The sequence below is a fragment of the Odontesthes bonariensis genome, chromosome 9 (assembly GCF_027942865.1).
Source record: "Odontesthes bonariensis isolate fOdoBon6 chromosome 9, fOdoBon6.hap1, whole genome shotgun sequence".
NCBI lineage: Eukaryota > Metazoa > Chordata > Actinopteri > Atheriniformes > Atherinopsidae > Odontesthes > Odontesthes bonariensis.
The window spans coordinates 29487592-29502274 of NC_134514.1; the positions used below are offsets into that span (position 1 = coordinate 29487592).

The window sequence follows — 14683 nt, forward strand, 5'->3', positions numbered from 1 at the left end:
TAGTTGGTACCCGATTTCTCCAAATAGTCAACATAGAACACACATACTGTTCGACCACACCTTTCTGAGACTTTTCAGTGATGCTAAGACATAAAAAAAAACTTATAAGCATGTTAAAAAGATTTCCAAAAAATTCATTTTCAGCAGAGGGGGACTTAATCATCAAAATAACATTATATCCTTATAAAATTACAAGTCTCTATTCTCTCAGAAAGGATTTTATTCTTCTGACAAAAGGTGGAATAGGTAACATTCAGGTACATGTTGCCCAACTTTTAACCAGTTTCTGGTTCCAATGTTTCTCTGTCCGACTATGGATTTCATAGGATCCAGTATATTATAGGCCTGCTTGGTGGCTGCACACAGTTTGTATAAAATTATATATTTTCTTCTAGAATTTATTTCGAACACAAACATTGTAAGAGGTCAAGGACAAGCTCATCGATAGTCACATCAGTAAAATGCTCCTGTCGAGCTAGTCAGTGGGCTTCTTGCAGTTTTCTTTGGCTAGTCTCAGTCTGGACAGGATGTGTTTCTTAGGGAATTTAAGAGTGGTGCACCCAAATTGGCTCACCCCTCCAGTGTCTCCGGGGAGTTTTTCTCTTCTCTGGACCCAGCTGCGCCAGCCCGGTTTCCAACAGTACACACTGTCGTAGAACCGCGAGCCGTTTTCTCCACCCAACACATAAATCCTCCTTTTCCACCTGGCCACGCCCCCTGCTGCAATCCGTCGTGGCAATCCGGGAAAAAGAACCGGACTCGGGGCTCTATCACTCCCGCCACCTGCAACCCCCCGCTGCTCTGCGCTGACCATCACACCTCCCCCCGTCACCTCCCTCTCTACCCCGGATCCCCTGCCCTCTCTGAAAAACAACACACGGCCAGTAGCGTCTAAAGTCTCGAGATTGGTGTAGTTTCCATCCAGGAACTTGGTGGTATCCCTCATGTATCCCCCAATGGCGCAGACTCCCCCTCGCACTGCCACGCCTCCAGCGAGGCAGGTGGCACCGGAGTCCAGTGCCACTCGTGTCCAGCAGTCTGTCAGGGTGTGATAAATAAGTACACCCGAGTGGACTACGGCCCGGTTCTGTTCAAGTGTGGTTCCACCCAGCAGGTAAAGTCGTCCTCGTAATGCTGCACATGCAAAGGCGCGCAGTGGGAATGGTAATCGAGGACCAGGGCCCCACTGGAGTGTAGTCAGCTCCAGGGTCTCACTGGAGTCCAGCAGAGCAGAGCGGTTACAGCCACCCAAGGCATAAAGTGACTCTCCACAGCCCAACAGACCCAGCATAGCACGGGGCTGTACCATCCCAGGGCGCTCTATCCATCTGTCCAATACAGCATCGTACTCATGCACAGCTGCGGACACAGAGCCTGTCCGCAGGATCCCGCCTGCTACAAACAGCCTGTCGCCTACAGCCGTGCAGCCAGGACTGACAAGTGAACCAAGTGCTGCTAACTTCTCCCACTTTCCAGTTCGAGGATCAAAGCAGTCCACCGTGTAGTCCCTTGAAGCTAAATTCTCATCTTCCCGAGGTGTCAGATCCACGCAGACGATCTTTTTCTCAAACATTCCCTCCCGTGGTCTCAGAGGGCCCCCGAGGCCTTCTCCAGCTGCAGCGGGCCCCAGCTCCTGGCTCAGCCTTCGGCTCTCTTCCAGGGACAACAGCCCCGGACGCAGGTGGTGAAGCAACGCGGGCATGTGGGCGTAGCGATCCAATGGCTGATGCTCGGCCCAGCGGCGTGCTGCGTCGTAGACCTCCGCCTCAGAGTCCACACCTAAACGGTCAGAGCTCAGGAGGCTTCCCAGAGTGCCATGGTCAAGCAGGAGGAAGTCTTTCTGCCGAGCCACTCTGGGAAAGTGCTGGGCCACCAGCCGAATCGAGGCACGTAGCAGAAGCTGGTCATGATGAGACCGAGCCAGCGAGTACATCCCCAGGCAGTTATCCACTGAGAGGTGCTCAAATAGAAACCTGAGGGGGATGAAAAGAAGAGGTTTAATAACCAAAATAGAATTTGACTAAGTTATTACACCCTAATATCACAGTGATAACAGAGCCTTCAAATCCTACTGAGCCTGGAAGTTTTACCTGGAGCACAGGTCCTGAAGGGGCATGACCTGAAGCCGGTTGGCAGCCACAAACAGATCCTCAGCAGTGTCCAGTGAGAGCCCTGCCTCGCCGGTGTACACAAACTGGATGACGGTCTCCATGACAGACGGTGTCACGTCTTCCAGTCGGATCTCAGTGAGGCGGGATTCCACCAAAGGACTGGTGAACATGGCCCGGAAGTACGGGCTCACAGCCGCCAAAAGGATTCTGGCGGGGGAAGGGGGTGCGAAAGGGAGACACAGAGGCGCATAGAGTATACTTCCATTCTTACCACAGACAGAATACCTAGTTCCAGAGCTTAACTTTAGTCTGCGATCACACAATGTGGCTCGCTCAATTGATTTGTAATAATAATGTTTTTAAAAGTCAGATGTGACTGTGAATTTAATGTTTGGTCAGTAAAACAAGTCATCCATACACGGCCAGCACGTAAAACTTCTACGCGAGCAAGACAGCCAGTCGTACCTGTGGCACATGAATTTCCTCCCCTCAACAAGCAGAGTCACATCACACAGCTGCTGTGCGTCCAGAAGCTGCTTTAGTCCTAAAAACGCAGGAGACAAAGGCTGGAGGAGTGAAAGGAGAGATAAACTGGACAAAGCAGATCGGACAGGGATAAAGAAAGCCCCGCTTCAGCATTTGTCTGTCTCACCATGTGTAATGTAGTCCCCCAGCGGAGTGGTGCTGTCGTCAGGAAAGTCCTCTTCTTCGGAGTCGCTGTCTGATAGAGGCTCCCCTCCTCCCCCGTCCCCGTCCTGCCACGGCTGGGGACGCCAGGTGACTGTGCCCCCCCGCACAGCGTTCATCTGCGCGGCATTACACACACACACAACATGCGTTTAAGTAAAGTCAGAAAACCTATTTTACACTGTCACCTTTCTGCAAACACGGCCGATGATTATAAATAGAGAATATGACCCAGAAAACACCCACAATTCGGGTTTCTCTGTGAAAAATACTGGTTTCTAACTAAAAATACATGATAGCATAACAGTTCTATTCAGTTGCCGTGGTTACATACAGATTTATTCAATCCTATTTGTTCCTTAAGTCATAATCATGTATCCAAACCTCTCTTTGGAAGTCTGTCAGTAATAAATGAAAAAGCAGACTTTTGTTGAAGCCTCGGTTTATCGCTACAAGACTGAATATTTTTGCTCTAATTACCTTTGCTCTCCTTCTCGTTTCCACCGTGAAGGCTGGTTGGGTCACTCTCAATAAGAATTACTGAGGCAGTTAGAGGCAAGCTATCTGTATCCAGGTAGCCGGTTTGCTAGCATAAACTTCCAAGCATTTGGTTGTCTCAGTCTTCCAGGCTCGGTTGACAAGCTCGTCCCGGCCTCTGGTGAAAGCACGTCAGGCTACTACTCGCTGTTCATCAGCCCGCTGCACACCATCACCACTAACTGAGGGACCAAAATAGCTGACAAAGAAACACTTCTCTTCCCGTGGTAAACACGCGTCTTCGTAACACATATCGCGCCACCATAGCAGTGTGTCCACAAGTCCAGCTTGGCCATGAAACGTTGAAAAGTGTATGTTTTATCGCTGAAGATAAGGACTGAGTCCAGTTTCACTCGGCCGCACTTGTCATGTCTGAACCGGATTACCGCAACGTTAAACTTCCCCTCATCTGATTGGCTGACCTTTGGCTCATGACGATTGTTTGGGGCTCAACCGTTTTCTCTCAAATAGCGACAAGAAAGAGGGAAAATCCTGTGTCCCCTCCTATCGTGGTATAAAATGTGCTATTTTCAAATAACATTTAATTCAATAACGCTTTATTTTTATTAGAATCTCCTTTTAACTACTTTCCGTATTTATGTGGAAGATAAGGGTGATTTACATTTAGAGATATTGGTAAAAGATACTAGAATAAAGGGAAATTACTATCAACTAAATAAACTTAATTAAAACAGTTACGCGTCAGTTATATTTCTATATCCAAACATGGATACAGACGCATAAACGCAATAAAGTCAGAGGAGAACTGACAAAGACCCTCAAATGATCATAGCTGGGAATATTCCTATACCCATGAATGCAACATCTGTCACTCGGCAAACATGGCGGCCTGCATGGGCATGATTACAAGAGTAGGAGGTATTGCACTGACTGTATTACACCCGGTGGCCAGACGATGTTTTAAGCGGAGGATAGACGTGTTCATCCCGCACCGCTTTTCGCATGGAGTCCGCAGCAGTTTGTACGAGCATGTCCGCGAAGGCTACAGCGACAAACCCGATCTGGACATGAGAGCCGTGTGTGAGGAGACCGACAAAGTCATCGCCAATGTAGAGAGCAGGAAGGGGGACCTACGGGGGGACGATGTCAGGAAAATTGTAAGCAATTTGGCAGTCTGTTTAAATCGCAGTGCGCAAACAGTTTGCATGCAAGAACATTATAATTCAATAGCACAATTCCATTGGCTTTTCCACTTGACCATACTGATTGTGTGTCTTTCTCTTCATTGCAGGTATGTGTGTGGCAGGAACTCCAAGCAGTGAGAACAGAAATCTCTAAGTTGGAGGAGGACAAGAAATCCATCAGTGACACAGTCAAAGCACTAGTGGTAAGTAATTAATGTTATAGCACTGGTTATACAGTGTCACAGAATAAAGTTGTCTCTCTAAACAATCTTTTTTTTTACACAGAGCAAGAGGGACAAGAAGGCCCTCGCTAATGTAAGTTCAACCTCAGAACCTCATCTCTTTTATGATTGTACTACTCAATTTTCCCACTCTTATTCCCATTGCTCTGCAATAAAACACATTTGTAGACACGGATCATACACGCAGAGTGGTTGTTTGTGTCATTGTCATAGGTATAGCTGAATGAAGGTTTTACATATCGGGGTATAATAAGCAATCATCTGGTCCTTACTAGATCTTAAATCAGGTACGACCTCAGATGAACACCACATGACAAATGTGATGTGATGTACACAGTGTCATTATTTATTTAGCAAAATATACAATAGAAAACAAGTATACTGTGCAAAAAAAAAAAGTATACCCTTGCTACTTCTGTAGGAATTAAAAGGGTAAGTCGCAACCAGATACTGCTAAACAAATGCACTTGATTTTAGTTGATCGACAGTTTGCTCCAATGCTCAGAGAAACTGAAAACAAACCAGGAGCTACATCTCAGACTCCACAAGCGGCAATTAACATGTTAAATGTTTAAGTCCATAACCGTATTAGAAAAAGACTGAACACGTATGGCTTGTTGGGAGGGACTGCCAGGAGAAAACCTAATTGATGAAGCATAACCTGGGCACCTCACTTATGTCTGTCTCAAACCCATGGTTGGATCATCCAACTTCACTCAAATTCAACTCTGCCCAGATCCCTTCCAACTAGTTAATACTAGGGGCCAGGGTTAGGGCTTAGTAGGCGTAGAAACATGATAAATGACTTTGATATGGGTGGAGTTGGATAGTCCAAGTGTATTGTAGAGTCAAAAATGGGACCATCTTTCTGACAGTTAAAGCTTGGCCAAAATTGGATCATCAAGGACAATGATGCCCAAGCACAGCAGTAAAACTGCAACAGAAAAATAAAAAGAATCAAAATGTTGCCGTGGCCCGGTCAAAATCCAAATCTCAATCTGATTGAAGTGGCGGGACCTTAAAAAAGCTGATGCCGATGCAATGTTTTAAAGAACAAAATCCCCCCACTGTGACGGACAAAAGACTGATAACCATAACCTCAGATAACCAGGAAACTATTTCTTCAAGTTAGAGCTGCTAAAAATGGTTCTATAAGCTATTAAATTATATCAAACCATAGGGGATGCTTAGTTTGCCACTCAAGTGGGTCTACATGATCAGATTTATTCGATTATAGCTATAGTTGGATTATGCTCCTTATTTGGGCAAGGGCAATTATCCAAGTATATATGGTGGTGGGTAAATGGAATCATTGGCAAAAAACATGTCATACCCGGGTACGATAGGTGGCGCTTTCTGTTGAGCATGGTTATTGCACAACGGCGATGCACAACGGCGCATTCTCCATGGTGTTGTTTGTTTCTTTCCGTCGGCGGCGACAACAACAGTAATATCGTCTCCTTCGACTTCTGGGTCACGACCCCGGGAAAAGATCTCGAGCATGCGCAGAACGCTAAGTCCAATTCACCATGTGCTTCACCGTCTACAAGCACGTTTAGTGCAACTATCAACCAAGTTATCGCGGGGTCTTAATCCGACTGCGAGTAACCCGATCCGATCCAATTTTTAGTGAAACTAAGGTGTGTACATGCACTTAATCACTCGGTCTTATTGTAATTTAGCCATTAATCCGATTATTTCAGTGCCATGTAACCCCGCTGAGTGCTTCCATATTTTGGCTTAGTTTTGTAAAATAAATATTGACACGGTGCTATATGCTATGTGTTGTATTTACCTAATTCTAAGGCCTGGAAAGGACCAGACGTTTTATTTGATCATGTCCTGATACATAACACATTAATGGGGAACTGCGGTATTTTCAACATTAAGCCTCTTTTCTGATTCGTCTGCAATGTTTTAGAACCCCCCTCACCGCTTTTTTGATGTTTACTGCTGTCTCCAGTATTTGCCTAATTTTGATTCTTCTCAACCTGCTTCAGAATGGCAAGTCATGCGCATGTCCAGAAAGGTCCGTAAAATCACCATAAACGTCTGTTTTCAAAATAATCAACTCACCGGAGTGGTTACTGGTGTGCACTGGTAATCCATATCAAATTTCGTTGCGAAAAGTTGCTTCTGTCGTGTTTTATTTGGCAGCTCGTTCATGCTCGCACTATTTTCTTAGCGGTGGCGGAGTAATATCAACAAACATCCAGTACAAAATGTCAAATAAAACACGACAGAAGCAACTTTTCGCCACGAAATTTGATATGGATTACCAGTGCACACCAGTAACCACTCCGGTGAGTTGATTATTTTGAAAACGGACGTTTATGGTGCTTTTACGGACCTTTTTGGACATGCGCATGACTTTTCCATTCTGAAGCAGGTTGAGAAGAATCAAAATTAGGCAAATACCGGAGACAGCAGTAAACATCAAAAAGCGGTGAGGGGGGTTCTAAAACATTGCAGACGACTCAGAAAAGAGGCTTAATGTTGAAAATACCGCAGTTCCCCTTTAAAACTAAAATAATTGAAAACTTAGACTTGTACTTTCTTTTCCCACTTGAGTGTTGGGTTTAACAAAGCTGGCAAAAGGTTGTTGTCTTTTGAAGGCATAAACAAAATGTAGGCATAAATTTAGCCACTTTTTTGTATATATATGTATATACATGTATATGCATATTTGAATGACACAGTGCAGTCATATGTTGAGTAGCTCCTGTCTGAACAAGGCTGAAGTTGTCGATCCCTCAGCTTCCAGAGTACACCCAGGCGCTGCAGAGGGGCCGGGATATCCGCAGCAGACTCAATCAGCTGTATCTCAAAGAGACTGAGCTGGATCAGGAACACTACAGCCGAGCGCTCAGACTGCCCAACACCTCACATCCTGATGTGGTGAGGACACCGTCCAACTTTGTTCTGAGTATTTCGTGCGCTGTGAAGCTGAAGTCTCTGGGGTTAAGATTTGTTTTCTTTTTTTCTTTTTTTCTTTTTTAAGCCAGTTGGAGATGAGAGCCAGGCAAGGGTGGTGGAGCTTGTTGGGCAGAAACCAGGTGACTGCTGGAATATGAAGTGTGGATGTATAGAATTAACATGTTCTAATCTCAGCTTATTTTTGATAAATTGCATAAAGAATAAGTTTCCTCATTGCTTCAGAGTTTGACTTCAAGCCCAAAGGCCATGCAGAGCTGGGGGAGGAGTTGGGACTCATCAGGCAGAGGTGGGAATCGCTCACTTGTTGTTTTTTTTTGCTACCTCTTCGTCTGTCTACGAGTCATATATTTGTCTAATATATAAATTACCATTTGGTGACTGAGCGGGGTTGTTTACACTTAATGTCTCTTCTGTTACAGGCATCTATCTCATGTCTCAGGCCACAGGTCCTACTATCTGAGAGGAGCGGGGGCCAGACTTCAAGCTGCGCTCCAGAACTTTGCCCTCGACACACTGCAGCGACAGGTACGCTTGTGTTTGGAGATGCCGGATATAAGTGCATTATCATATTTCAACATGTTGAAGAGTCAAAGCTGAGTTTTCCTTTCGACTCGTGCAGGGCTTCATTCCCATGGTGGTGCCGGACATGCTGAAGGGTGCGGTGTTTGTAAGTAGCAGATCTCTGTTCCACAAGAACAGCGTACTACTTAACTGCAGGGGTGTGTCTTGAATGAACGTAGATTTAACATCAAATTTAACATTTAACATTAACAAAGCGCTGTTTAGTTATTGTACAGTTCCAGTGGGAGGATGCCATACACTCGTCACTCAGTTAGGGGGGAGAATTTTGGAAAAAGGTCTTTTCAAAAGTGTAAAGTTTTTTTCTGTTTGATCTGTTCTTCAACCAACTTTGACGTGTGTTTGCGGTCATTGTCATCATTCCATTCACTTCGTACAGTCTGTCAGTTCCACTGGCAGCGAAACAGCCCCAGAGCATGATACTACCGCCAACATGCATAACAGTTGGTTCAGCGTTGTCTTGTGGTTGGATGTCTCACCTTCACTGCTCCAAATGCACCTCTTGCCATCGTGAGCCAAACAACACAGGCTTTGTTTCACGTGACAGTAAAACCTTCTGGTAGCCTACCAGGTTATGTCAGCAGGTGGCATAGTTGTACCATTTAGTAAGATTTATGATTGGCTTTAATTAAAAAAAAAAAAAAAAAAAAAAGTTATAATCACATGGGGAAAAAAGTGATATTCTGTCAAATGTTTTTTTTTAGTCACACAGACATTCGCGCAAAGTTCTGTCGGGACTTTACTCTACTTCACTCTACTTAAACTTAGTTTAGAGTTCCGTGACGATCAGTGTTTCCAATGGAATTTTATGACAAGACTGTAGCTTATGTAGGTCCTTTTATTTCTCAACCTCAGTGATTAATTACTCCTCGTCCATTTTACTGCCTTTGATACATGACACCGCAGGGGGAAAAAAAACATTTAAAAATGGTAAAAGTACCACTGAAGATGAGCTGCTGTGGAGGGGAGCCAGGATATACTTTAATTTATTTTAGGGGTGGCAGAACTTCAAAAAAGGATGGTGCCAAGAAGTGACACCTGGTGGAGAGGGATAGAGCACTTTGGCACGCTCAGCTGCTGCTGGTGTGGGGTGTAATAGCTGAAAACAACACTGAAATGATCATTTTAGTGCATGACTTGATATTTGACCCTGTTTTTATCAGCACACCTAGCCTGGCTGACGCGTCCACATCTCGATGAAATGTTGGTCTGGGAACTAGGTGTGCATTTTCTCGTATTTGAGGCGTGGTTTATGAATGCCTAGAGCCGTTTATTGGGCGCTACGAATGTCTATCAAATGGCGTCTGGTTCTTCCCATGCTGCTTTGCGCGCGATTCATAGCCAATTGTATCAATTATATCAGATGACGTATGTAGAGCGACAGAAATTCGACGAGGAAGAAGGCAATGAAATCTTTCAACGCCAAACGTTGCTCTATTTTAAAAGTAAACTTGCGTTCTAAGCTACTTAAAACACTTTCTAAGGCTGCATCGAACGGTAACGTTGTGTCCACTGCCATGTTGGATTAACACTGTACAAGCTTCGGTGTCGCGCATAGACGTCGTCGTCGTCTTGCTGCCCCCCCGTTCTGTGATTGGTTCCCTAACTCAGGCAAAAATAAGGGCGGTGGTTTCCAGGCTGCCTTTGCAGTGTGAATGAAATCGCGCGCAAAGCAGCATGGGAATTCCCAGGCTACAGCACATCCACAATTATGATCACAATCAGGGCTGTTGTTATGTTAAAGTGGATGCAATAGGGTGCAACCATACAAACTCATCCTCTTTCTCCCTCTCTGATCTGTCTCTTCCCCTTTTAGGAGGGCTGTGGGATGCAGCCGAATGCCCATCGTTCTCAGGTCTACTCGCTCGACCCAGCTCGTTTCCCAGACCTCAACTTGGCCGGGACTGGAGAGGTCGGCGTGGCAGGTGAGACTGATCTCTTCTGCACTGTCAGAGTGCGTTTCCCTTTTCTCACAAATGCCCATGAGTATAACCAGCCAGCATAACATGAATGTAGACTTGTTTTGGAACGACTTCATCTCATAAAGTTAAAGCTTCAGAGAGAGTGCAGTAGCAAGCAAATAGGGATCGTTTGTGGATCGATTTTTGAAGTGTCACTAGAGAAGTTTGTGAAACTTAAAACCATGTGCTTCTTACTCGTTTTGAAGTACACCAACCTTTGTCATGCACATTGCCGGGCCTGAGACTGGCCCGGAGTGCTTGGGGGCTGAGATAATGCACTTCAGAAGTTCAATTTCAGCATCTAGGCCTAAGTCAACACTATGGTAGGAAGTGAGGGAGAAGAGATAAAGTATAGGAGCAAGACATGGGACAAGAATATACATCAGATTGGATTTCACTGCTGGAGAGAGCTTAGAGGGAACAAAACAGGATGACAAACAGATGCAGAGTTAGCTTTGTTGTTGCTATCGGTAGGTAATAACTCATTAGCTTTCTTGTTCTGTCGCGTTTGTTTTGCTTGACTCTGTTGGTGAAGTTGCCGTCACGAACGTTAATGATCACGAAAACAATCCCATGGCGATCACGTCTCCCTCTGCTCCGCGTAGGCTGTAAATCAGAGAAGACTGAAGCTGTGGTTGATTCTTATGATAAACCTAATTAAACTTGTTTTTATACTCCGGACGTTTGCTTTAGTGCTCCGTATCATGACTGACAGGAAATATACAACCCTCCAACAGCACTGTGTTAATCTATGTCATGTTCTTTATGACAGGTTGAAACACAAGTTACAACCTTATCACTATCATCTCTGTCTCATAGATGAAGCCTCAGTTAGCCACCTCAGTTCCGTTTCAGACCAACATGGAAACATGTTTTTTTTTTTTACATCCCACAACTGTAGGTGGAGCCAAATAGCAAAAAAATAGCCAAATTATCTTGTGACGTTTTAAACCAGAGAATCTGTCAATTCCAGTCAAAAGCACTGCATTCTGCTCATGGCTTATATGCACATTTCCCTTTTTTAACACGTATCAGTGTTGCATAAAAGGAAAGCTTGTGTTTGTGTCTCTCTTCCTCAGGCTATTTCATGGATCACGCTGTTAATTGGAAGGACCTGCCCGCCAGGTTAGAAGTGCCCTCTTGGCAGCAGATAGAGTGTTGTTGGAGTAACTGTAACTGACACAACTGACCCAATCTATCATCTGTCACTGCAGGACGGTGTGCAGCAGCACCTGCTACCGAGCAGAGACGGACACCGGCAGGGAGACGTGGGGGCTCTACAGAGTTCATCACTTCACGAAGGTAAAACTGATGGCAACACACAGACAGGGGAGCTTTGACTTGGGTGGTATGCATTTGCAGTAAAGGCTGTCAAAAAACAAAAATCTGTTATATGTAAACTGAATATTTTGATTGTTGAATGGCAGAAAACGGCATACTGTCTGGTGCTGTGTTAAATGGCTTTGTCACCGACTGTGTGTTGATTCAGATAGAGATGTTTGGAGTGACAGCTGATGAGACTGGAAAGGAGAGCTCTGAGCTGCTGGGGGAGTTTGTCTCTTTGCAAAAAGAGCTGTTTTCTGCTCTGGAGCTCCACTACAGGTCAGGACACACACGGTCGCACCATATCAGTGGCTTATTTAGGATGTGGAGGAAATTAGAATTAGAAAATAAATGTTTTTATCCAAACTCGGCATACCTGCAAATTCAACTTGTTTATCAGTGTTGACAGATTGTACTTCTCATCATGTGTGTTTACTTTAATGAGCAATGTCTTCAATGTGTTTAATGTTTAGGTCATTGTAGCACAGATGACAGCAGCACTATGAACATGTGCTGGGTATCTTTTGTTATATGGCCGAACAAACCCCAATAAAAACAAGATCATGCTAGCATGTAAAATGTTAAAAAGAAAAAAAAGAAAAAGAGACCCTGTCGCTATGTGTACCAATACCTTTTTTACTCCAAGAGAACAGATGGTTAAGAGGGCAGTGCTTTTACATCTCAGTAAGAACCGAGCCACTTTGAGACGGTGAAAATGGGATGGGTGCTAATATGGGATGTCATACAGCTTCATGTCAAAAGAGGCGAACTATCCCTTTAAACCAGAAGTTGCACTGCTGAGCCACTCGTCCTCCTTAATTGGGTTATTTCTGTGAAACATTGCAACATGTAAAGACACGACAGCCTGGCTAGCCGTCTTTCTTTGTTATTAAAGTAAAAAATATTTTTAGTTCTGTTCTGCCTTCTTGTAATGTAGAGAGAAAAAAAACCACATTTAAATCTTTTAACATCAATTGTAGTCATCACATTTTTTGGACAGCTTTCAGCCGGTTTTATGTCGTCACTTGTTTTTGTGTGTTTTCCTTCAGAGTGCTGGACATGTTTTTGTGCGTTTTCCTTCAGAGTGCTGGACATGTTTTTGTGCGTTTTCCTTCAGAGTGCTGGACATGCCCACTCAGGAGCTGGGTCCTCCAGCCCACAGAAAGTATGACATCGAAGCTTGGATGCCTGGGAGGAACGACTACGGGGAGGTCAGCCCCTGTTAATCAGACTTTATCCACTTAATAATTCAGAAGCAATTAAGATCGAAGTGACGGTCTGCTAAGTGACGCACAAACATGCTATCTGTCTTTCCTTAAGAAGAAGTGTGATGGTTTGTGTGAACATTGTGGATGTTTTTCTCTGTATATCAGATTTCCAGTGGGTCTAACTGCACAGACTACCAGAGCAGACGCCTCAACATTGTGTATGAAAGGGAGGACGGCAGCCTGCAGTACGCCCACACAGTAAGGCTGCAGATGGGGAAGCACTGCTGCACACTCCTGCTGCTCTAAGCTTACAGCATCATACCACCTCCGTAACATGTGTTGTTGTTCCTTCTGCACAGGTCAACGCTACGGCGTGCGCAATCCCCCGAATGATTATTGCTATTCTGGAGACTCACCAGACCAAAGTAAGACTCCCAGCTGGTGGTTTTACAGAGGTGGCTTTGGTTCAGAAACTTTACATTTTAATATGTCAAATAAAATGAATGTTAGTAAAGTTCGACCAAATATTTTGCATTCAAATCTACATTTTTTTTTAACAATATGTTTATTGACATTTTAAATTTTACTCCCCCCCACATACAATCGGTATAAACAATACTGCAACACAACAGCATGCATATCTATAATAGTCACAACAAGAAAAATACAAAAGCTAAATGACAAATAAATAAAATTTAAGGTTTAAAAAGGAAAAGAAAAAGAAAGGGTACATGACATAGATTTACTTGCAGGATAAGTTATGCAGTGGCCTGTACATAATGAAAGACTTTGAGTGGCTAGGTCTAATCATGGCTATCACAATTAAGAGAAGTGCTATTTTGCAAAAAGGCCACAAAGCTTCCCCAGCATTTATCAAAAAGCAGAATTTTTTTCCTGAGATTAAACATAATCTTTTCTTCAAATCTACATTTTTGAAATGTATGAAAATCTGAGCCTTTCGTTTGAATAAAGTTCTGCCAGGCAAGGCTCAATTTAACAGTAATTAAAAATGCAATTTACAAACTCCCAAGTCAGTGTCCAGCCATTAATTTTCTAGACCCACTTAATCCTATTCAGGGTCACCTAGAAAGACTCACTTCAGTGGATGAACCTTGTTGATTAACAGACCTTTTTAAACCCATATACCCCCCCCGCCCCCCCCCCCCTCTCCAGGAGGGAGCAGTGCGTGTCCCCCAAGCCCTGCAGCCTTACTTGGGCCTGGAAGTGATCGAGAAACCAAAGCACACTCCGCTGAAATACATTGGACCAAACCAGCACAGCCGGCCACCCAGGCCTGCTCCTAAGAGCAGATGAGACTTGTGTGCTTGGACTGCTCGGACACCGACCAAGATCCAGACGCATCTGTGGTGGAAAATGTTCGACACTGTTGAGTCGGAGAGAAAACTAATACCTACATAACGGAAGTGGATTTGTTTGAATGGCCATTTGCCTAAAATCGCACCAAACATACTTGAATTGTGCAGGAATTTAGTGTCTGTTTTTGGGAAATGTATCAGATCAAAATCCAGCAGTAAGTGTATTTATCCATGATTTCAAATGCAATGAAATCATAAATATATGCTCAATTGTCTCTTGTCCTGAAAAGAGTAACAACAAAGAGGGGGGAATAAAAGAAAAAAGAATATCTTTCATGAACAATTAATTTCTTTCTTGTGTGTTGTTTGCTGTCAGTGTTTTTTGTACAGCCCATTCCAGGTCTGGGAATAAACTCTAATTCCAAAACAGATGGGATTTTCAAATCTCCCAAAGCAAGGTTTTACTACACTGGAGAAATTCACAGTTCCATGTTTTTCTGTATGCAGAAGAGAACACAGAAAGCATGTCCAGCATTTAAAGCTAGTAATCCGACTGTTTAATTACAACCTTATCTTGAATTAGATGAACACGTGTCAGAGAGTTGGGTCAGGGGCATGTTTACTGCTGTGTAGCATC

At 44.1% G+C, this 14683-nt stretch overlaps 2 protein-coding genes across 2 annotated transcripts; one reads left to right on the top strand and one right to left on the bottom strand.

The window, feature by feature from the left end:
• Positions 1-202: 202 nt before the first annotated feature.
• Positions 203-3729, bottom strand: LOC142388566 (kelch repeat and BTB domain-containing protein 8). Its single transcript, XM_075473977.1, has 5 exons — positions 3279-3729; positions 2764-2917; positions 2577-2655; positions 2091-2318; positions 203-1973 (listed from the first exon to the last, which is right to left on the bottom strand). Exons 2-5 carry the CDS (start codon positions 2915-2917, stop codon positions 476-478), a joined length of 1959 nt encoding a protein of 652 aa, XP_075330092.1. The 5' UTR covers positions 3279-3729; the 3' UTR covers positions 203-475.
• A 443-nt stretch (positions 3730-4172) lies between these two features.
• sars2 (seryl-tRNA synthetase 2, mitochondrial) lies at positions 4173-14389 on the top strand. The gene is made up of 16 exons (XM_075474487.1): positions 4173-4453; positions 4588-4683; positions 4766-4795; positions 7480-7620; positions 7724-7778; positions 7882-7945; positions 8079-8184; positions 8279-8326; positions 10055-10163; positions 11279-11324; positions 11414-11501; positions 11689-11801; positions 12640-12733; positions 12896-12988; positions 13090-13155; positions 13904-14389. The coding sequence occupies exons 1-16, from the start codon at positions 4178-4180 to the stop codon at positions 14042-14044; spliced, it is 1566 nt and encodes a 521-aa protein (XP_075330602.1). The 5' UTR covers positions 4173-4177; the 3' UTR covers positions 14045-14389.
• Positions 14390-14683: the final 294 nt, after the last annotated feature.